Consider the following 23247-nt stretch of genomic DNA (forward strand, 5'->3'; position numbering starts at 1 on the left):
AGAGACTGTTCAAGATTAATGAGACAATATATAAAGGCAGAGCTTTTAACTCATAGTCAGTTAAAAGCCTTTTTTTGTAGGAATAAACCAGTTTTGCATTAACCCTTTGTTGCACAACATATAAACCCCTTCTAATGCACAACACGGGTCAAATATGACCCGCATTCATTTCCCATGTTATTTCATGCTGGCTGTGTGTTTGAATATCTTTTCTTTTTATTACAACAGATCATTATATCAATTTTTCCTTTCATACTTTATGAAGAAAAATAGTTTTTGTATTATCACATCAAGTTTACACATATGACATGCATTAGAAGTGAATTAGAAGTGTAGTGATACAAAAAGTGGTACACTAAATTAACAATTTCTAGTAAATGTGTAACTATGTTTTTCTCCTTTTTAAGATTTAACTTTAAAAGAGTTGCTAGAACCACCATATTACATTGGAAAATCACATATTTTAACATTTGAGACTTATTAGAGCCACTAAAATAATAATTTCCATTGGAAAAACACAAATTTAACAAAATAGGATAGTTAATATTTGTGTCTGCTTTGTCAGGTTTTAAATTGATGACAACATATAAACACCTTCTAATGCACAACATGGGTAAAAAATGACCTTGTGCATTAGAAGCGTAGTGATAAAAAAGGGTTTTATTCAAAAAGTAAGAGATGAAAACAAAAAATGTGTACGTATGATACCAAGTTATTTGAGGAAAACCTGCAATAGTGAATGATGAAATTAATTTATTGCAAAGATATAGAATATAAAAACTCAGTCAGGTAATTTTAGACCCATGTTGTGCATCAAAGGGTTAAAAAAAAAAGGCTTTTATCTGTTTTTGTTTAACAAAGACTGTATCTCTGACATACAATCTATGGTCTGTGGCAAGGTTATTATAGTTAACGAAAACTAACGAAATAACAAAAACTAGAATTGAAAAAACATTTTCGTTAACTGAAATAAAAATAAAAACTAGAGTTTTTAAAAAAACGATAACTAACTGAAACTGTATTGTGTGGTTACAAAACTAACTAAAATTATTGTGAAAATGTCCTTAGTTTCCGTTTTTTTTTCCAACTTTTTTCATTCATAATTCAGTGTTTCTATTTGAATATGCAACACATGGTGAATATGTTTACTGAGACTGGGATGTTTACACTAGAACCAAAATTCAAAACAGTTAATAACCTTATTGGGGCTGAGATGATAAACCAAAGGGAAAAAAGGCAAAATTTATTATGACCTCTTTGAATCTGGCACCCAACACATAGCCCATTACAAAAAAAAATAAAACTAACACTAAAACTAATAAAAACTAAACTAAAACTAAGCATTTTCAAAAAATAAAAACTGAACTAAAACTAGAAAACTCACTCTAAAAACTAACTAAAACTAACTGAATTTGAAAACAAAAATTCACAACGAAATTAAAACTAAAACTAATGAAAAATCCAAAACTATTATAACCTTGGTGTGTGGGTGTGAACTGGGCGCTGGCTGATTGGTTGATGGGTTTGGCTGCTGGTGACGTCATATCCTGTTTGGTTCAGCAGCTGCATGGAAAACAGAGAACCAGCTGGTGGTGCAGCGGACCAACAAGGTAGGACCTCAGTAGCTAAAAGGAGCAGTCCGGCTAGCTAGCATCAGCTATAAACATCACTCAGCAGATATTAAACCTTAAATATCTTTAGGAGGATGGTTTTGCTGGGTTCAGTGGACTCTTAAAATACACCGCACGGATTGAGAGACAGTTAAAGACAATGTTAGCCCAGGCTAGCAGCTAGCTGTTCACCTTAGCCAGCTTCTTTTTGGCTAATTGTGTGTGGTGCTGATGCTGAGCTAGCTAAGCTAAGCTAACGGTGGAAGAAGAGCATCCCAACCAGACAGAATGAAGTTTTATTTTATTTTATAAAGCTTAGACAGTTAATACAATAACATTTGCAGAATTACACTGTGTGCACGTTTAAACATCACCCACAATATGAAAATACATTTAGTTTGTGTGCTAATAATAGTAATATATTTGACATCACAGACGATAAGCTAATCCAATCCAATCCCCTTTATTTATAGAGCACAATTTTAGCAAACACAAGGTTTCCAAAGTGCTGCACAAACAATAAATACATAACACAATACAAAGAGATGTAGTAAACAATAGATCAGTAAGATGCAATAAATTAAAAATGGGATAAAAATAAATAAAATAAAATGTAAAATGTACTGCCCGCACAAAATAAAATATGCATTAATACAATAAAAACAAAAAATCATAAAATCAACATAAAATCAACACTCTACGTGGTGTTAAAAGCCAACGAGAAGAGGTGGGTTTTAAGAAGAGATTTAAAAGCTAAGTTAAGAAAAAAGTTAAGCTAAATATCAGGACAGCAATATAAGGTAATCCAGTTACGATGGTAAAAATACTATATATATAGTTTAGTTGTCACAACTCTGACACATCATACTTTACAAAAAGCTACACTAGTCCTTTATATGTTGAAAGGAACCTAAGAATTTAGTCAAGTACTGTGCTTTATTTAAGTATTTATATCTACTGCTTCGATATACATCACTTCACTACATCTCAGAGAAAGATATTGTACTCTACTAAATGTATTTAATAAGTGCAGTTGCTAGTTACTTTGTAGGTGTAGATTAATATTATAAAATATAAAAAAAACAAATTCTGTTGTAAAATTAGATAAAGTAGGTAAAATGAGCTCAACCTTTACTCATGGATACATTAATCCATCAATAATTATAATCCAATTATAGCGTTGTTTATTTTTACTGAAATGGGCTGTTCTGCATGATGAGTACTTTTACTTTTGGTATGTGTTTTGATGTTGACACTTTTTACTTTAGTAAAGATTTGAACTAGAGAATTTCTACACTATGATGTTGCCTTTTCAAACTTAAGTACAAAATGTGGGTAATTCTTCCACCAACTTTTACGTTGTACAGATGTTCATGTTGTTTTGTCCACCCCATATAATAATAGCAAGTAGAAGCCAGTTAAACCCAATCATTTTTTTAATTTGTGTGTGTTTTTTGAAGGATCATGTGGTGTGGCTGGCCGTTCCTGCCTGCTCTGGTGCTTCTCTCAGAGCTCACGGTGGTGAGAGTCCAGACTGCACCGTGCCAGACCTGCCGAAAACTCACAGAGAGTTTCATTCAGGTACCTCAGTTAAGTTTTTGTATTGTCAGTTTGTGCTTGTGAGTAATCTGGGGGTTAAAGTGGACGCTGATCTTAAATCTGACAGCCAGATCAAAGCTGTGGTGAAGTCCAGTTTCTTCCAGCTGGCAAAAATGAAACCACTCCTGCAAACACGGCACTTTTTTTTAAATAAATGTTTTTATTCATTCGACAGGCAAAAGTACATACAGTGAGAAATACAGACTTTTTTTCTTTTTCCAAAAACATAAAAACAACCCCTTTTCCCCTCCTCCCCCCTCCCAGTCCTACATAGTCTTGTTACAAATCAGAGAAAATTAGAAATAATTCACATCCTTCTTTTTTACCATGAGCAGATAGAAAAATAAATGAGTACATGAAAACCAACAACATACAGAGATATAGCATTGTCCATGGGTTGAAATGAGGCAGAGAGAGAAATTAAGTATGGTGAGAGGTTAATTGTCAGGGGAGAGCATTTTATTTATCCTGTAGTGTCTTCAATTTAGCTATGTAACTAATCATACAGCCCCAAACAAACAAATTTTCCAGGTGTTCCCCTCAGATTATGTTTAATTTTCTCCAGGTCTAAACACGGCACTTTGAGACAGTAATCCAGCCTTCGTGACCACTCGGCTGGATTACTGTAACGCACTTTATATATATGGGGGTTAGTGGGTCCTCCATTGCCCGCCTTCAACTGGTACAAAATGCTGCTGCACGTCTTTTAACTGGCACAAGAAAGTATGAGCACATTTCACCTGTTTTAGCTTCACTGCACTGGCTGCCCGTTCATTTTAGGATTCATTTTTAAATGATTTTATTTGCTTTTAAAGCTTTAAATGGTCTTGCTCCTCCTTACCTTCCTGAATTGCCGCTGCACATGAGACAGGCCTCCTCACTGTCTCATTTTAAATCTCTTCTTAAAACCCACCTCTTCTCGTTGGCTTTTAACAGCACGTAGAGTGTTGATTTTATGTTGATTTTATGATTTTTTGTTTTTATTGTATTCATGCATATTTTATTTTGTGCGGGCAGTACATTTTACATTTTATTTTATTTATTTTTATCCCATTTTTAATTTATTTTATCTTATTGCATCTTACTGATCTATTGTTTACTACATCTCTTTGTATTGTGTTATGTATTTATTGTTTGTGCAGCACTTTGGAAACCTTGTGTTTGCTAAAATTGTGCTCTATAAATAAAGGGAATTGGATTGGGATTGGATTGTGCTCTTGAGCGAAGGGTTTTCAGTATTCCTGAATCTTGAAATGCTCTCCTTTTTTTAGGGCTTGGAGAGAACAGCCAACAAGAACTTTGGGGGAGGGAACACTGCCTGGGAAGAAGAAAAGCTAGCTAAGTATGCACGCAGGTAAGAGAACATTTTGAACACATTTTCACACCTACACTATAATATTTGGTAACACAAATGCCAAAAAGAAAAGACAAACTTTGATCGGTCTTGAATTTGAAATCCTCTAAAGGTCCAGAATAAGATAAGATAAGATAAGATGCACTTTATTGTCCTTGGAAGGAAATTTGTCTTGGACTCAAATGCTATTATATAAAAAACTGCTTTACAGTAATAACAGTACAGGTACAGACAATACATACATATAGGCCACATATAACATATACACAGTATACAAGAAACAACATACATACACACCTGCCCAGACCCTCCCTCGCCCACTGTATTACACTACTGGTCAAAAGTTTTAGAACACACCAACTTTTCCAGAATTTAATTGAAAATTATGCAGTTTAATGTCTCAGTGTACTCTGAAATGAATGCTTATTTGCAACATTTAAAATTCTTTATTGAGCATGATAGTGTTTTGAAAGTAAAAAAAAGATTCAAAATCACATTTTATGTTGGACTTAAGGATTAAAAAAAAGACACAAAATGACCAAAAAAACCCACAAAATTACTAAAAAAAGAAACAAAATGACCAAAAAAACCCACAAAATGACAAAAAAAGACACCAAAAGACACAAAATGACAAGAAAAAGACACAAAATTACCAAAAAAAGACATAAAATGACTTACAAAGACATGAAAAGAATTAAAAAATGGACAAAATAGCCCAAGACTCCATAGAGTTAAGTTGTTAACCCATTTCTTGTTCCCTGAAAAAGGCCTACTTGTATAATTCTGAAATGTACATTATTTTCCAGTTTTGGTTAAGCTTACCTTTTTTTATTTACCTCTGGCAGTTCACCACTTACCTTTGGACCCTTTCAAGCTGTTCATTTGACTTGAACTGCTTGAATTTCAATAAAAAACTGGAAAAATTGGGGTGTTCTAAAACTTTTGACCGGTAGTGTATACCAGAATAATGTGATTCAGTTTTGGACGTCCTTTGTCTTCCCTGCACATCAATGATATTTTGTAATATGTGAATGATTGCATAAAACTGACTATTTTAAATGTGACAGTCCACTGAGGGGAGTGAATCCTCCACTAAGAGGTGGGGCTGAGACAGCATCTCTTTTGTTCTTTTGTCTCTTAATTGCTTAATTGTCTCTTGTTTCAGTGAGACTCGGCTCCTAGAGATTGTAGAAGCTGCTTGTGAAAAAGCTGATTTTGAATGTAACCGGCTGCTGGAGCAGATAGAGGACCAGGTGGAGACATGGTGGTTCCACAGGTAAAAGTGATATGTGCATTATGCAGTACAGGTTTTTTGTGTGTGTTTTTGGTGAATGACAGGAGCTGATTTGTTGGGATGTAACAGCGTGACTGATATGATGTATGTGTCCTGCAGGCAGCAGGAGGCCCCCGACCTGTCTGAGTGGCTTTGTATAGAGGAGCTGAGACTCTGCTGTCCACCTGGACGGTTTGGTCCCGACTGCAAAGGTGTGAAAAACATAAAGCATTAAAAAGAAGCTTCCTGATATCACTGTGAAAAATGTAACCATATTCAATCCTATTTATCCCAGAACGATTGAGAGAGAGCCCCAGAGCTACACTTCCTCACCAAATGTGTAAAAAAATATGAACTAATTAGAGAAACATATTTCCAAAAATTTGAATCCGTCAAAAAAGGTTTTTTAAAATGGTCAGATGAGGAAAAACTGCCGCTCCTCCTCGGGGAAGAGTCTCTACAGAGCTGTAGATTAGATTAGCAGCAGTCTATGTTTCTGCCTGTCACACACTGAGAGACACTGCTGTTGGTTGTTTTGTTTTTATTTTTTATTTTATTTTTTCTTCTTTTTTTGCTGGGACAGTTAGATTGTATAAATGATATGTTGATTGTAATTCAATGATTGTAAATATTGCTTTTGTTATCTTGTTATCTTTTTTTCTGATGCTTGCTTTGGCAATATATACATTGTTACGTCATGCCAATAAAGCCAATTGAATTGAATTGAATTGAATTGAATTGAATTGATGTGTTGTAAAAATCACAATGCTAATTCAGAGCCTTGCTTTTCAATAGTCCCATAGTTCCACTAATTGCATCTTTATCTAATGCAGAATGTCCATCCAGCCCTGGTGGTGTGTGTGGGGGTCTCGGCCGCTGTGAGGGGGAGGGGACACGCCTCGGAGATGGAGAATGTGTCTGTGATCCTGGATACTCAGGACGTCTGTGTGAGACCTGTGCTGATGGCTACTACAGAGAAAAAAGCTCCAACAACAGCATCGGAGCATGTGCAGGTGCCTTCAGATTCAGACAACTGTGTCAACACTGAACATAGCTTCATTTTTTTTTAATTTATTGTTGTTTGCACTTAAAAAACATACAATTGTTAGGAAATAACAGTACAAGAAACAGTAAAAGAAAATGCAGGAAAGATCAAAAAGCCCAAAGGGTTTATATACCCGACCCCCCCCCTCTTAAACCTATAAGTACCTATACTTTACTTAAATTACATAGCTAGATGAAAATAAAAAAATACAAACAAAATACAAACAAAACAAATACAAAGGTGTAGAACATCTATAGGGATTTTTTGAGCTTGGTCTTAAAAGTATTTAAAGAGGAACTTGATTCTGTTAGATGTTTTATGTCTAACACCTTGATAAACAAATGAGAATTTGGCAACAGAGGTCCTACAGAAAGGAAAATGTAAATCATTCTGTCTTCTTGTAAGATGTGCATGATAATGAGAATTAAACTCAAAGTAACTATGAAAAAAGTTAGGTAAAGATGCAGAAAGGCAAATTACTTTATACATAAGAACCCCTGTTTGATACTTATTGACCTCATAAATTGTAAGTAGTAGTTTAAATAATGGTTTAGTTTATGGGCTAAATAAGAAGAGTTAGTGGCAATTCTTACAAAGGATTTCTGAAATCTATGAATTGCCTGTAAATAAGAATGGTAAGTGCTCGCCCAAATTATATCACAGTAAGATATGTAAGGATAAATTAAACTGTAATACAATGTTAGAAGTGTGCTCTTTTTCAAATGGTGTTTAACCCTTTTTATAATGCCCAACGATTTTGAGACCTTTTTACAGACAAGTTCACAATGATTCGTTCATTGTGATTCTTTCAATTCTGTCTGAGGTCATCTAAAATTGACCTTCCCTCCGTCTTCTCGTCTTTCACCCTCTGTAGCTTGCTACCACTCGTGTAAGAAATGTGCAGGGCCGCAGGACTACAAATGCCTCGACTGCAAACCTGGCTGGATCCTTCATGACAACAAGTGCGTGGGTGAGTTTGGAAATAGCAGTCATGTGGTAACATTTTATTGACTCTGTGCCAGTTTTCTGGATGTGTGTTGGTTAACTGCCCTTGTGTGTCTCTTAGACACTGATGAGTGTGGAACAGAGCTGGCTCGCTGTCCGTCCAACACCTACTGTCACAACACAGACGGTTCTTATGAATGCAGAGGTATGTTCTCTTGTGTACTTTCTGTTTCAGTTGCTGTTGTCACTGTGTTGACCTTAATGAAATATTTAGGGCTGCACCGATTGCAATTTTCTGGCCGATCACCGATTTTTAAAAAGCCTGACCTGCCGATTCCGATTTTGGCCGATAACGATTTTTTTTTATAACTCACAGCATACACCTTCAATGTTTGAATTTTATTTTATTGAAAAACAATAACACAGCAGTATTTTTCTTTAACAAATAAAGGAAATCACAATGTCTGAGGTAGTTAATAAAATATTGAACTTAAAATAATGGGGGGGGTGAAAAGTTGCTGAGTTTAGCAACAAAGTTGGGAGCACTGCTTCGCCGGTGGGGGGGGGGGTTATTATCTAGGTAGATAAGATCGCTAGATACGATCGGTTTGACATAAAGGAATCAGCCGATCGCCGATCCAGCAAAATTTAGGAAATCAGCGCCGATCAATCGGCCGGCCGATCGATCGGTGCACCCCTAGAAATATTGCAAGTACGCCCCAATCAAGATTTGTAGTTTCTCTGCAGCTAGTATTTCTCTTTTTTTCAATGATTTGTGTTAAGAGGCAGGTTATTGGTTACAAACCTGGAGAAATTATAAGAAAAATCAAATGTATCTCTTTACAAAGTATGTATCTGAATTTTCAAAGTACTTGCCAGTTATTTTTGTTGTAGCTGCAGATTTTCTTGTGGGATGGAAACATTTTCCACCGTGTGACAAATTGAGTTATTCATAGAATATAGCGCTTCATCCCCAGTTTGGTACATAATGCTCACTAACAGTGCGATGTTGTCATATCCAGGCTGTGACCAGGCATGTGTCGGCTGCATGGGGAGTGGTCCCGCCCGCTGTAAGAAATGCTCACGTGGCTACAAATCGACTGGAACAAAGTGTCTCGGTAAGGATATACCACTTATTTTCTATCTGTCTGTGCCACACGTCTGTACCTTTTTCCCCCAATTTACTTTTTTAAGTTTTAAAAATGTAGCATTTCTGTGTTAAAATGTCTAAAACAGACTAGACCTATGTCATAGATTTTGTAGTGTTGTATACTCTTATTACTGCCAATTTGCAACAGTAACCCGGAACAGTACAAATACAGATATATTTCAATTTAGCTTCAGCTTAAGTAACCCATTTCTTTTGATATTGCTTTGTTTGAGAGGCCCCTTGAAACAGACTGTGTGTTTTAAGTGTTCTTTTCTTTTATGCTTCCTCACTCAGATATAGATGAATGTAATGAGCGTGCAATAGCATGCCCAGGACTCAATGAGGCCTGCATCAACGAGGAGGGCTCCTTCCACTGTGACTGTGCTAATGGATTCATTAGAAGAGACAGCATTTGTGTTGAGAATAAACCTGCTGGTAAGCAGTATAGTCCGGCGGCTTAGGACCAGATTGGGAAGAAAGGGGACACGTCGGACAAAAGCACCATATTTTTTCCACATGCTCTCTATCACTATAGGTTTCAATTTTTGGTAGGAGCCACTTCATCAAGATTGCAGATCGGAGATGGCAGCCATATAAAATCTATGAGAACCAGTATATCTTCTAAGCCACTAAGAAGGTCAATCTTAGTGTCAAAATATACATTTTCTGGGTCAAAGAATAATTTAAAGCTACTGAGAATATCACTAGATGATCAAATAGATATGTTCATTTTGGCCATGTATTTACATAATTATTAGATTCCAAACATTTTCAGCTCAGGATTCCCTGCTGCAGCACTTGAAGTGAGTTGCCAACCAGTCTGGGTGAAAATGAACATTTCTATTTGATCAAATAATCATCTAGTGATATTCTCAACAGCTTTAAATGATTCCTGGACCCAGAAAATGTAGATTTTGACACCAAGATTGACCTTCTGAGTGGCTTGGAAGATGTATTGGTTCTCATAGACTTTATATGGGTGTCATCTCGGATCGGCCATCTTGATGAAGTGGCTCCTACCAAAAATTGAAACCTATGGTGATAGAGAGCAGGTGGAAAAAAATGTGGTGCTTTTGTCCGGCGTGTCCCCTTTATTTAGCTAACCCGCCTGACTAGTAGTGACAGTAACTATGCAAACCCATATATTGTTGACAGCTTCTCAAATATGTTTCTCCTCCTCTACCTCCTCAGCTGGCCCAGAGAAGGGTCCATTTGACGACATCACGGATGATGAGGTCCTCGTACTGCAGCAGATGTTCTTTGGCGTTGTGATCTGTGCCATAGCTACGCTCGCTGCTAAGGGTGATATGGTTTTCACGGCCATTTTCATCGGAGGTGTAGCTGCTATGGCTGGCTACTGGCTGACAGAAAAGGGAGACCTCATGCTGGATGGATTTCTCAAGGGACGCTAGACTGAGTGGAGCCTCGAGGACACCAGAATACCAGCCAGTTAAGGTGAATAAGACTCAACTGGGGGCAGAAACTTTATCCCTGTAGCCTTTCAGGGATTTACTTGGGGAGTTACTTGAAAGGGCTTTGGTTCATTTATGTTTATGAATAGGGTAATGCAGGAAAAAGTGAGAACTTGAAGGCTATGAAGCCGTAAATCTTGAAGAGGAATAACAAAGCAACACTGCACTGAAGGAGCTGAACTAAATCCCCGACCTCAACTCTGTTGGGAACAAGGGGGACATGAAGACCACTACTGATTGTTAAAATCTATTATGCATTTGGATGTCTCATCTGGCCTCAATGTTGAAATGATGTCGTTTCCTTCTACACAATCAAAACATCCAGCCATATTGTCCATCATGTTTTTTCATTATCTCAACGCTGTGGAGCAGATGAATGGTCCGCACGTTTTGGCTGTCAGGTTGCTGAAACACTCAAGCTTCTTGCAATGGACATGTGGTTAGCTAAGGGAACTTTTCGGGAATTTCCTTAACCAATCGGAAAAAAAAAGGTCATAGAAACTCTGGGATATTTCCATTATGAGTCGTTATTTATTTTCACAGAATTACTTTCCACCTCCTTACTTACTGAGTGATTCTTTTTAGTAATAATGCATGACATAGGATTTAAAATGGAAGGTACTACACTGTATGTATGTATTTATTTATTATCCTACTTTGGCATGGAAGACTGACTTGACCAGCTGCTGGATCACCAACACTACTGCTATTGGCAACTTAATGAGTGTGTGAGGGAATGTGCTTTATACCATACCAGCTCAAACCATTTTCTGTTGCCTTTTATTTATTTTGAAAGCAATATTTATTGGGAAGATGTTCATCATATTTTGTTCTTGACATTTCCTCTGTGTATTTTTTAATCTGTTCAATTGTAATTCTAGCAGATATAGTAGCATCATGTTAGAAAGCCACTCAAGCTTCAATTCTTACCCGTCCATATACTTTGTCTTGGTTTTCCTCGTGTGGAAAGTTTTCCACAGTCATTATTTGTTATAGATGTTTGCTTTACAATAAAAAGTCTGTCAGTCCTCAATTTTTATTTGACATTTTTATTTCATTTTGTCAAGCTTCCTCTACTTTTTACATAAACAGCATGAGGAAAAACCTTTTAAGTATGTGAAAAAAAATATTTTATATAATTGAATGTTGCATCATAAACTATAGGACTTGCAGGAAGCCTTAAAGAGGAAGCCCACCAAGTTTCACACATCAAAGTCAGTTCAAAGGTCTTGGGAATACTACTCAATATGTGGAAAAAGTTGTATGAAGTCTTCTGTAGATCCAGAGGGAGAAGCTTTAAATTAAATTTTTAAAAACAAACCAACAACAACCTTAAAGGCAGCTCCTGGAAAGTAATATAAATAAATAAATAAATAAATATAATAGACTGCATGTTAGGGAGCTAGTAAGGGGCCTTTTTACATTTTCATTAAAAAAAGACTATGCTTTTATTTCTGTTTGAGGCTATGCTAAACTAGCAAACTTTTCTTAAGTCTTTGATTTACTGTATTGGAGCCCACAGCAGCAGATATAAAAACATTTATAAAGTAAGATTGGAGATAAATCAGCATTCTTGTATATCTAGAGGCATGTTGAGGAGCTCCATTTGGTTCTTCCCAGTTCAGAAAAACTCACAATTATCGCTTAAAATCTTTTAATGGCTATCACATAATAATAATAATAATAATAATAATAATAATACATTTTATTTGTAATTCACTTTACAGGAAATCTCAAAGTGCTACAGGTTAAAAGCATAACATTCTAATTATAAAAAGGATAAAAAAAAACTAAAAAAACAGCTAAAAACAGAAAACATACATACATAATCTAAAAACCATCTAGATGGGAGGAACCAAAGGTTTTGCTAAAAAGGAATGTTTTTAATCCTTTTCACATAATCACATAACTGATTACATGTAATATATGTTGCATCCCATTTTCATCTTTTAATCCTACATGCCCAAGTGCTACAGGAAGGCCTGAGTCTTCAGTTTTCACTCTGGATGTTGAGGTTCAACCTATTTCAGTGTTCCACTCCAGTTAATGGGGTTGAGGCCCAGCAGCTCTCTCTCCTTTAGCTTCTCCTGGGAGCGTGTTAGTGCTCTGTCCCTCCAGCTCTGCTCCATTAGCTGCACACACACAGCAGGGACACACAAGAGGAAAAAAAAACCTCAGACACTCCCTATATTGTTGTAACCTGAGAGCATCCAGCATGTTGAAGCAGTAGAACGTCACTATTGTGAGGAACATAAAGCATTAGCATAAAGCATTAGCACTGGTTGCATAATGTATGTGATGTTGGACTTTACCCTCTTGTTCTCATCTCTGTAAGCTGTCATTGCTTTGCTGTGTTGGATCCTCAGCTCTTTTTCACTGGACAGGTCAAAGCGGTCCACTTCTTGCAGATATTCTGCTTCCTTCGCTTTACCGGCCAGCTGCAGCTTTAGTGCTACACATTTATCCTCGATCTGCCTTTTTAACTGCTCACGCAGCTCCTTCCTACAGGAAAGAGAACAACTTTTCTTTTCATTTCATTCACCTTTATTTAACCAGGCAGGTCATTAAGAGCAAATTCTTATTTACAATGGCGGCCTGACAAGCGACAAGGGCCACTTGAGGGAAGGGGAGGTGGGCTAGGGAGTAAAACACAGTAAGGATCGTAAAAACACAACAACAACAGTAACAACAATAACAAAATATATACACACACACACACACACACACACACACACACACATATATATATATATAAAATTACAACAATATCACAGACAGACAAACAGCAGTCAACAAAAGAAATATGGAGAAAAAATGGTGAGGTGGTAACAACTTTTCTTTGGCACCAAAGTGATTAAGAAGCATAATGTAATGTGATCTCCATTTAGTAGATTTAGAGGGTGAAGAAAAAGAGTCATGAGGACAGGAGGCGGAGTGAAAGTGATTATTATTTTACCTGTACTCTTCTCTCTCACTGCTGGTTCCATAAAAAGGTTTTCTCCACACTTGATGATACCTGACACATCACCCAACAAGTTAGTGATTTTGAACTTTTCAAAGCAAGGTGGCAATAGAATCAGTTATTCTAATAACAATCCGTTACAGTGAGGTTTAAGTTGATAGATGCTCCTACCGGTGGTACTCTCTCCTCTGCATGATCACTGTCCTCTGGTGGTTGTGGTGGTGCACAGCTGGCGTCTCCAGACTGACGGTGCGTTTATGGACCAAAGGTGGATGTAAAGGGTTCAGTCTCGGAATACTCTAGAGCAGGGGTGTCAAACGCAAATACACAATGGGCCAAAATTTAAAACTTGAATAAAATCGCGGGCCAACATTGAACAAATAAACCTTTTAATATATACCAAACATGTTTTGCTTTAACATTAAATATGGAACCAGCAACGCTTATAAACATACAATATATAACTAAATAGTGCAGACATGCAAAATCAAATTTCAAATAAAAAACACATCAATGTCATTAATATATTAAATAAAAAATTAAATAAAAATCGTATGCCTCTTTTCTATTTGCATCCTTCTGATTTAAATATCAAAATAAACTTTTTCAACAGGTTAATAAATTCTGCCTTTCTTTTCTCCATTTTTGGGAAGGGGTAGCTGGGAGACAGCTCTAGCTTGAGGTTGCTATGACGACTGTCACAGAGGAGCGTTTCTGGGTCCTGTCCTGATTGACGCGCCAAAACAACAGCAGGGCATTGTGGGATTTGTAGTATTAGCTGTAAATGCGCCGTATAATACCGGCGGGTCAGCTTTTATAGTACAATAATAATATAATAATTTGGTATTGCCTCGTGGACCAAAAAAAATTACACTGCGGGCCAAATTTGGCCTGTGGGCCAGAGTTTGACACCCCGATCTAGAGAGTCAATTTATGGAAGTATTTTTCCTTTATTTCACCTCGAACAAACACCATCTTCTCATGAAACAGCCAGACAATGAATGACGTGTCAATAAATCTCTGCTCACCTGACTGCTGGTCAACAGGCGGGCAGAGTCTGAGATTCTGGGAAACATCATGGGAGTGAACACCAGGCAGCGACTCGGCCGGACAGGAAGTGTGTCATGAGGAATGCAGACTGGTGTGGCAGCTATAGAGATGGCTGCTGTGGTAATTAGAATGGAGATAAGCATAATCACAGCATGTTTAAGATGTTTACTTGTAACATAGACAACAAATAGAAAAACTGTTTTCTTACGTAGTCTCATTTTGGAGTTCAAGCTGTTCTTCTGTTCCCCACCAGAGAAGTCTTTGTTGAAGTGTCAAATCCTGGACGATTTAATTCTCTTCTAAAAGCTGTGATTCTGATTTTTTTAGGTAAATCATAACACAAATCTAAATGTCAATATAGCAAATTACTGTACTGGCACTAGTTAGAGATTAAACTGACATGCCTGTGCATTCACTGAGTGTTTTGCGGTGGCAACAGTTGCCTTGGGAATCAGGTTACCCCCGACAAAAAGAAAGCTGCTGCGTTGAATGTACGGTCATGCATCGGTGCTCTCACAAAGAAAGATTATTAGCCTGTGACAATGAACTAAGCAGAAGATGTCTCAGATTCTCATCTACATATAAAGACAGGTAACAAGACAACCAGTCAGAAGACAGACAGACAGCCTGAATAATGCACTCATGAATCATTTTAACTTTTAAACAACTTAAAACATTTTATTATATATTAAGTAAAACTTTTTTTAAAAGGTTAACTTCATATCATTGCATAATTTTACAGGGATTTCAGGTTCAACATTGTAAATTCATTAATACCAATATTTTTAGGTAACATTTTTAATGTGATGTAACTGATTTTCTAGTCCACGCCAAAGAAAATCTTGCTTGCAGTTCCTCAGACTTTGTTTCAAATTCCAAGTGTTTCATGGTTCTCCCACAGCCATTCGTGATATTTGTTCAACATGTGATCTTCAGGTTTTACCTTTAACATAAAAATACCAATAAAACATTATATTTGGCATTGATGAACAAACAATAATAATAATATAATGTCATCCAAAATAGTTTAACCCATTAAGGCCTAAAGCGGCTGGAAAAAAATGCCTGTAAAACCTCTGGGCGATTTTCAAATGACCCCCTAAAACCTGAAGTTTTTCTGGAAATTCAACACCTACTAAATAATAGATTTTTCAGCCTCTGTAGCAGATAAAAATGAAATTCAAAAAGTATTTGAGAGCTTATACCCGTGGCTTTCATACGAAGTTGAGTTTATTTGTCCAAACCTTCAATACATTTTTAAAAAAAATCAGCAAATGTTACATTTGACTGAATAAAAAATCCTGTTCATAATACTAATACATGCCCATTAGCAAGATGCAAACATGATATGACCACTGGAAGAAATAGACATAGTTCTCATTAGCCTTCTCTAATAAAAAAAATAAAAAAAATAAAAATAAAAATAATAATAATAATAATAATAATAATACATTTTATATATTGCGCTTTTCAGGGTACTCAACGACGCATGAAGTAATATAAGACATAAACAGTCATGATTTCTTATATCATCATCACAATCAATTAGCCTATTATTATTATTAATATTAATATATTATTAATAATATTATTATCTCCAGATGGCCACAAATCTGTCTGTTCTTTGGTGAAAATATGTCGTCTAAAAACATATTCCTCATCCATAAATGCCGGTCGATTGGTTCCGAGGGTTCAAAGTCGCATCAGCATCCGCTATAGTCGTCTTCCTCCATGATTTAAAGTTCTGGAAAAGTCCCATGATGCATTGCGACACTCCCGCATGTATTCTGATCATGATTCTGATGCATTTCATTGGCCAAGAGACCGAAAATAGGTGGAAAAAAATACAAATACTACAAAATGACATATCCGCTGTCCCGGCCTTAATGGTAGAGTGACACAACAGCGCTCCCGGTTTTAATGGTAGAAATGCGGAATGCTTTCCCGGCGTCAATGGGTTAACTTAGAGACGACTTACCTCTCTCCACTCGCCCACACAGAAGATCCTGTAGGAGTCGTTCCCGTACTTTCCAATACCATGCAGCTCGATGGGGTAACGCCACTGTTTCCTTAGATATTCATCTACACAGGTGGAAAGGGATTGAGAGGTTTTTCTGGCAACTCATATTGCATCATATATTTTGACGAAAGCCATACAAATCTAAAGTAAAACAATCACACCGTAATAATACTGTAGTGATTGTGCAGAGAAGTGGATAATGTAATCCAGGGGTGTCAAACTCTGGCCCGCGGGCCAAATTTGCAATTTTATTTGGCCCGCGAGGCAGTACCAAATTATTATCTTATTATTGTACTATAAAAGCTGACCCGCCGGTATTATACGGCGCATTTACCGCTAATACTAGATTTATTATTGTTATTTTATTTTTAAATGTATTAACCTGTTGAAAAAGTTTATTTTGATATTTAAATCAGAAGGATGCAAATAGAAAAGAGGCATACGATTTTTATTTAATTTTTATTTAATAAATTAATGACATTGATGTGTTTTTTATTTGAAATTTGATTTTGCATGTCTGCACTATTTAGTTATATGTTGTATGTTTATAAGCGTTGCTGGTTCCATATTTAATGTTAAAGCAAAACATGTTTGGTATATATTAAAAGGTTTATTTGTTCAATGTTGGCCCGCGATTTTATTCAAGTTTTACACTTTGGCCCATTGTGTATTTGAGTTTGACACCCCTGATGTAATCCATCACATGTAAAAGACAAGAACATGCACCTGAGAAGCGGATGAGCGTTTTGGCTCTGAGCTCATAGAGGCCCAGTGGCTTCATAAGTTCAGAGAGCGGTTTCCAGTCGGCCTCGCGGGTCGCCTCGGCAGTTGGGTAGCGATCAAAGAACTTCCACAGAACTGGGATGGCCATCTTGCCTGGGGTATTGTAAAAAATATAAACAAGGAAAGAAATTCTAGACTTGTTGGTAATACTGCTGCAATGCATTTTGTATACAGTACAGGCCAAAAGTTTGGACACACCTTCTCATTCAATGTTTTTCCTTTATTTTCATGACTATTTACATTGTAAATTCATCAAAACTATTAATGAACACATGTGGGATTATGTACTAAACAAAAAAGTGTGAAATAACTGAAAAGTATCTTTTAATTATTACTTGAGAATGCACTATTTAAATTTGTGAGTAGTGAATTAACATATTTACTGTATGAAAGTGAGAATTAATGTAATAGATATGAATGTAATAACTTATTCGGAATGATTTCTGATGACGTATATAATAATGTCTACAATGTTTAATTGTTAAGTGATTTTTGTTTTGTCTTGTGGACCCCAGGAAGACTAGCTCCTCCCACTTTTGGTGACAGCTAATGGGGATCTTTTTAACAATAAACAATAAAACATGTCTTATATTCTAGTAAGCAAAGGGTGGTTACTTTGAGGAATCTAAAATACAAGACATGTTTTCAGTTATTTCACACTTTTTTGTTAAGTACATAATTCCATATGTGTTCATTCATAGTTTTGATGCCTTCAGTGAGAATCTACAATGTAAATAGTCATGAAAATAAAGAAAAACGCATTGAATGAGAAGGTGTGTCCAAACTTTTGGCCTGTACTGTATTTGCTGGATCTTACCACTGGTCTTATTCAGAAAGATGGTGGCCACCAGGAGCTTCCAGGGGTCGTGGAACAGGGTTTCCTGTACCAGGTTGTAGGGAGAGCGAGGGGGGGTCCACTTCCTGAAGGCCTTCCTTCTCGGTGGACTCAGAGCTGTGCACAGACAGTAAACATGTCTCCTTAAATGTCTCACATACAAGCATACATAAACTAACCCTATCAGCATTACCATCTTCAGGGGCTTTTCTTCTGAAATAAGGGCTTGTTTTCCGCTTGTCTTCCACGGTCTTGGACTCTTGGGGAAAAAAGCAAACATTTATTTATTTGGGGGGAAAAAAGCCATCCTATAAAGAAAAGAAACACCACCTTCAGGTCACTTCAACTCCTTATTAGTCAGTAGAAAGCACTTGCTGCATTGTTCTGCATGATGTTAGAATAATTTGAATATTATACGTTGTTGAAAATGAAATGTTACTGTCTTCCTCTCTTTTTCCTCTTTGTGATTTTTCTCCCAACAGTCATCACAGGTCACTATGCATGCGTAATTCACTAAACCTTGATAATGTCTATCTCTATGCATTTATATTAATCAGGTAATATGATTTTGATACAATGATTGTGTTTGTGTGTTAATATTGATGTAGAAAACTATGATTACTTTAATTACATATATTCCATTTGCTTAAACTAATTAAGATTCTATAATCACAAAAAAATAGTATTGTCTGTCTTATATTTTTTAAACTTTAAAAGAACATGTAGATATTGAAGAATAGTTGGGCTCTTGTTATATTTCTGTAGGTCATAATAAGGCAATATGTTCATCATAACAAGTTTGTTAGCAGGTCACATGGCCTTGTCCTGGGCAGCAGTGATTGGATGCCCAGAAGAAGACTGGCGAATCAGCGGAGGGGGAAGGCGGGACTTCCTGGAAGAAATCTAACTTCATGATATAATTAAACTGTGTAAAACTGGGTTTTTTTTTGCAGGAGTAGAGACGAGGTTTTCAGACTTCATGACCTGAAACCTGTCTGTGTGTATCAGGGACAGTTAAACTGATTCCTACAGTGAATCCCAGAGCTCTGTAATTCACATTTCGTGGCGTATTGTAATAAAACTGTTGTTGATGTTAAACTGAGAACTCGGACGACTCCAGCTCATCCTTTCCCCATCAAAGACTGCGCAGAAATAATTGGTGAGGTATTTTCCTGTTGGTGTCAGATAATTCAATTTTCAAGGTTTACTCATGCAATTTTTCTAACAATGATCATATTCTACAACTGATAGGCGATAACCAAAAGGTAATTAATTATCTCCTAATTACTGCTAATTATTAGTAAGTATGAGTTGTTGAATAGCATGAATAGCAATCTCAATATGCTTTGTTTCCACCACCTTTGCCTTATAAGATGGCAGTATCACAAAAAACAGTCAACAGTTTTCAACTGGTTCTTTTTACAAACAGCCAGCGTTAGACAGATCATACTTACTATTCTGGGAATCTCTCACTGGTGTGCAGCTGCCACCAGTGATGCCTGCTAACAGCCCCTTCTGTTCTCCACTCTGGGGACCGTCAGCCTCAGCTTCCACTTCAGAATTAGACTTGTTGTCACCTTTGCTGTGAATGTGTGTCTCGTCTCCCCCTCGTTCCTCCTCGCCCTCGTTCTCGCTCTCGGTGGCAGTTTCAACATTCACAGTCGGGACAGAAGGCTGCGAGTCTGCATCTCCATCCTTGTGAACCATGAGAGTGTTTTGTTGGTTACTAGAAGGAGCAAATCTGAGCAGCTTCTCTCTCAGCTGACCCGCCCTCTGAGGGCTCTTCTTCACTGTGACATCATCCTCTGTGGTTGAAGGTGCAGCTTGTTTACAACACTTCACAGCTGCACTCTTTAATTTACTGTCTTCACTTTCACTTTTGAGAGAGGAAGAGGTTCTTTTAGATTTATTTGAAGGTGGATCCAGTATTTCTTTTGTTTCTTGCTGTTCAAGTGCATGTCTTTTCTTTCTTCTCCTCTGTTTCACTTGGGAGGTGGTGTCAACATCGTCCTTGGATGCAGTGAAATCAAAGAGGTTTATGTCCAAGTTCCCTTCTTCATCTTTTAAGAGGAAAGCATGCAGGGATGCTCTTGAGCGGAACCTCTGCCCTTCGGGACTTACACAACAAAGAGAAAAAAATCAATTAGACACTGATCAAAATGGATCTTCAAGGTATGATTACATAAGGACAGGACTACAGGAAAACAATGAGTCACCTTGTAATGTAGACATCCATTTTCCCGGCTGTCTTGCCTGTTTTCCGCTGCCTAACCTCTCTGATCCAGCCTCGGGGCAATTTGGACGTGTGGCATGAATCATCCACATCCTTGTGACTTTGGTTATTTGTGTCTTCACTGGTTTCCACTTGGATATCACAGCTAGCCTGCATTTTCACAGATGTGTTGTTGTTGTTGTTGTTGTTGTTGTTAACCCCAGCTGTGGTGGAGTCACTTAAGAAGCTCACAGCCTTCAGCTCATTGTGCAGCAGCTGACTTCTCATTTCCACATCATCAGTCATCTCTGGTCTGTCTTCTTTACCTAAAAGTCATATAATTACAACACATTGGTGACATCTATCTATTGCACAGTGTCACATAAAGTAGATAAGATATGTCTGTCAATGTACAAGTACAATGAAATGCCATAGGAGCTCACTTGTAGATGCAATAGAAACATTTACAATAAAGTACATACAGATATTTAGAATATATACTATGTACAAAACAGTTAAAGATAAAAACACTATACAAACACACAATAATTGAATATAAATAAACTAGAAAGTTCAGAACAGATTCAGAACTGTGTGTGTGTCTCTCTCTCTCTCTCTGTGTGTGTGTGTGTGTGTGTGTGTGTGTGTGTGTGTGTGTGTGTGTGAAAAGTATCACAACATAATGGATCTTACTGTTTAGCAGAGGCTGACATGATAAACAGAGAAATACTTTATTTAATTGGTGAAATCCAGTAGCGGATCCCACAGGACAGTATCAAATAATGCAATTGGCATATAATGAAATAGACAAACAATAAAAGTCAATGGAGTAATAAAAACAGTAATAAAAATCGTTAACTAACCTTGAAATCCTTTTCTTTCTCGCAGGCGTGCAGCTTCATGCGGCTGCTCTGTAGTTTTGTGATGTAAACAGTGCAGTGTGCTGCTCCTTGCTTTGCATGCCGGAAGTGGAGAGCAGGTCTGAGTCTGCGCAGTGAGGACGAGCCATGAAAACGGAGCTTAGTATAAAAACCCGAAACAAGCGACAACAACCTGTTGATACAAAACCCATCATTCAGTTTTTGCTATTAAACAGCGGAGATGAGAGCCGTTCTTGCGTGGAAAGAAACAATCCGTGATCAATGGTGAGAGTGGAGATGTTTGTGTTGACGCTGTTAACCTGAGCATGACGCTGAGATGCTACGATAGCTGGTTAGCAACGGTGGTTGCTATGTAAACTAGTGTTAGCCAGCTAGCTAGCTAGCTAGCTAGCTGGCATTAGCCCACAGCAATTCGATTATCGTTCACAACGTGACATATATTCTAAAGCTGCTTTATAATCTTGTATCGTAGTTGTCATTCATAACATTTGTATTTGCATGCCAGATTTCGTGTGCAGCACGTTATAACGTTAGCTTGGAGCTAATGTTACTGTGAAGCTAGCTAGCTTTGGTTAGCCCTCCTGTTGTCCTCGGGTCAAGGAAGGAAGAAGAGGGAAGGACGCAAAGGGAAGTAAAAAAGGATGGAGGAAAGAAGGAAGGAAAGAAAGAAGGATGGAGGAAGGAAAGAAGAGAGGAGGAAAAGGAGAAAGAATGGAAAGGAGAGAGAAAGGAAGAAGGATGGAGGAAAGAAAGGGGAGGAGGAGAAGAAAGAAAGGAAAAAATAAAGAAGGAAGGAGGAAGAAAAGGAGGGAGGCAGGAAGGAAAGAGGGCAGAAAGGAAGGAGGAAGGAAAGAAAGAAAGAAGGGAAGGAAAGGGGGGGAGAAGAAAGGAGGATAGAGGAAGGAATGGAGGCGGGAGGGATGAAAGAAGGAAGGAAGGAGGAAAGGAGAGGAGAGGAAATCAGGAGGAAGGAAAGAAGAGAGAAAGTAAAGGAGATAGCGGAAGGAGGAAAGAAAAGAAGGGAAGGAGGGAGGAAAGGAAGGAAAGAAAGAAAGGAGGATAGAGGAGGAAGGAAAGGGGGAAGGAGGATAGAGGAGGAAGGAAAGAAGGAAGGAAGGAGGGAAGAAGAGAGGAAGGCAGGAGGAGGGAGGAAAGAAGGAATAGTCAAAACAGATTGGGTCAATTTGACCCGGGAGGACGACAGGAGGGTTAAGGGTTAACCACAGGTTAGCTGCTGGTTGTTGCTGTGAATTACATAACGTTACATTTTATTTCCTGCCAACCTAATGAAGGATTCAGATTCCCCTCTTACCCAAGTTAAACAGGTTTCCAAGTAAACATCCATAAATGTAACGTTATTTGTTTTCTAACTTGTTTCTGAGCATATTACAAATATTAAAGTATTGATTGTATGCTCGGGCTGTAACTGTAATGTATTGACGAGCCTTTTTGTGGCTATAATCAATGCGCATATGTGGTCCCGTCAATAAAATAACCCTTGACTGATCAGGTGTGGAGCTCCTCACCTCTGATTCATTCATAAGTAGCGACTAACAATTATCATAATGCTCTTTTCATTATTAGGCAATGTTTTGTATCAGTTGGACTTTAACTTTAACTGAACTCCTCCGTGGTTTTCTGGAGTTTTGAGCTTATCATTTTTAGATGTTTGACTGAATAACAAACCTTGTACAATTTTATGATGGCATACTGTTATTTCCAAGGTGAGCAACGAACCAGAGTTGAAAATAAGCATCACAGCCAAATGCTTTTAAAATATGCATGTGGTTGCTAGATTTCTTACACTCACACCAGCCAAAAGCACAAAGGTAACAGTGACAATTAACAATGAACCTTTTAAACTAGCTTAAAAATATTACATATGAACCAATTTAATAATTAAAAATGCCCTCCATTTCCCAGAGCTCAACATCTTTGAATTGTTGTTTTGTCTGATCAACAATCGAAAATCCAAATAATTTCAGATCACAATTTTTTTTAAATATATATTTTTGGTATGCCTTTATTTGATAGTGCAGAGACAGATATCAGACAC

The 23247-nt window shown here is 37.3% G+C and overlaps 4 protein-coding genes across 5 annotated transcripts in view; 2 read left to right on the forward strand and 2 right to left on the reverse strand.

Moving 5' to 3' along the window:
- The first annotated feature begins 1584 nt into the window (after positions 1-1584).
- LOC131972132 (protein disulfide isomerase Creld1) lies at positions 1585-11487 on the forward strand. Its single transcript, XM_059333909.1, has 11 exons — positions 1585-1610; positions 3071-3191; positions 4481-4563; positions 5729-5839; positions 5957-6048; positions 6670-6849; positions 7756-7851; positions 7948-8031; positions 8849-8944; positions 9271-9411; positions 10168-11487. The coding sequence occupies exons 2-11, from the start codon at positions 3075-3077 to the stop codon at positions 10386-10388; spliced, it is 1221 nt and encodes a 406-aa protein (XP_059189892.1). The 5' UTR covers positions 1585-1610; positions 3071-3074; the 3' UTR covers positions 10389-11487.
- A 764-nt stretch (positions 11488-12251) lies between these two features.
- Positions 12252-14678, reverse strand: LOC131971580 (uncharacterized). The gene is made up of 6 exons (XM_059333088.1): positions 14669-14678; positions 14439-14575; positions 13582-13709; positions 13405-13464; positions 12761-12950; positions 12252-12580 (listed from the first exon to the last, which is right to left on the reverse strand). Exons 1-6 carry the CDS (start codon positions 14676-14678, stop codon positions 12470-12472), a joined length of 636 nt encoding a protein of 211 aa, XP_059189071.1. The 3' UTR covers positions 12252-12469.
- On the reverse strand, positions 13585-21258 carry mbd4 (methyl-CpG binding domain protein 4). Of its 2 annotated transcripts, XR_009394435.1 has the most exons (10): positions 21174-21258; positions 20315-20636; positions 19553-20214; positions 18292-18357; positions 18081-18215; positions 17207-17356; positions 16439-16542; positions 14669-15403; positions 14439-14575; positions 13585-13709 (listed from the first exon to the last, which is right to left on the reverse strand). XR_009394435.1 is itself a non-coding variant. In XM_059333904.1 (8 exons), exons 2-8 carry the CDS (start codon positions 20614-20616, stop codon positions 15329-15331), a joined length of 1494 nt encoding a protein of 497 aa, XP_059189887.1. In that variant the 5' UTR covers positions 20617-20636; positions 21174-21258; the 3' UTR covers positions 14605-15328. The 2 variants fall into 2 exon arrangements, 1 of the variants encoding a protein (XP_059189887.1); XM_059333904.1 differs by lacking the exons at positions 13585-13709; positions 14439-14575 and having other exon boundaries at positions 14605-15403.
- Positions 21259-21308: 50 nt separating this feature from the next.
- ift122 (intraflagellar transport 122 homolog (Chlamydomonas)) overlaps positions 21309-23247 on the forward strand; it is a 31906-nt gene continuing 29967 nt past the window's right edge. The window contains exon 1 of the mRNA XM_059333883.1: positions 21309-21455. Coding sequence (XP_059189866.1) covers positions 21412-21455 — 44 coding nt within the window. The 5' untranslated portion in view covers positions 21309-21411. The remainder of the gene's footprint in view (positions 21456-23247) is intronic.

The sequence above is a fragment of the Centropristis striata genome, chromosome 5, assembly GCF_030273125.1.
Source record: "Centropristis striata isolate RG_2023a ecotype Rhode Island chromosome 5, C.striata_1.0, whole genome shotgun sequence".
Classification (NCBI taxonomy): domain Eukaryota; kingdom Metazoa; phylum Chordata; class Actinopteri; order Perciformes; family Serranidae; genus Centropristis; species Centropristis striata.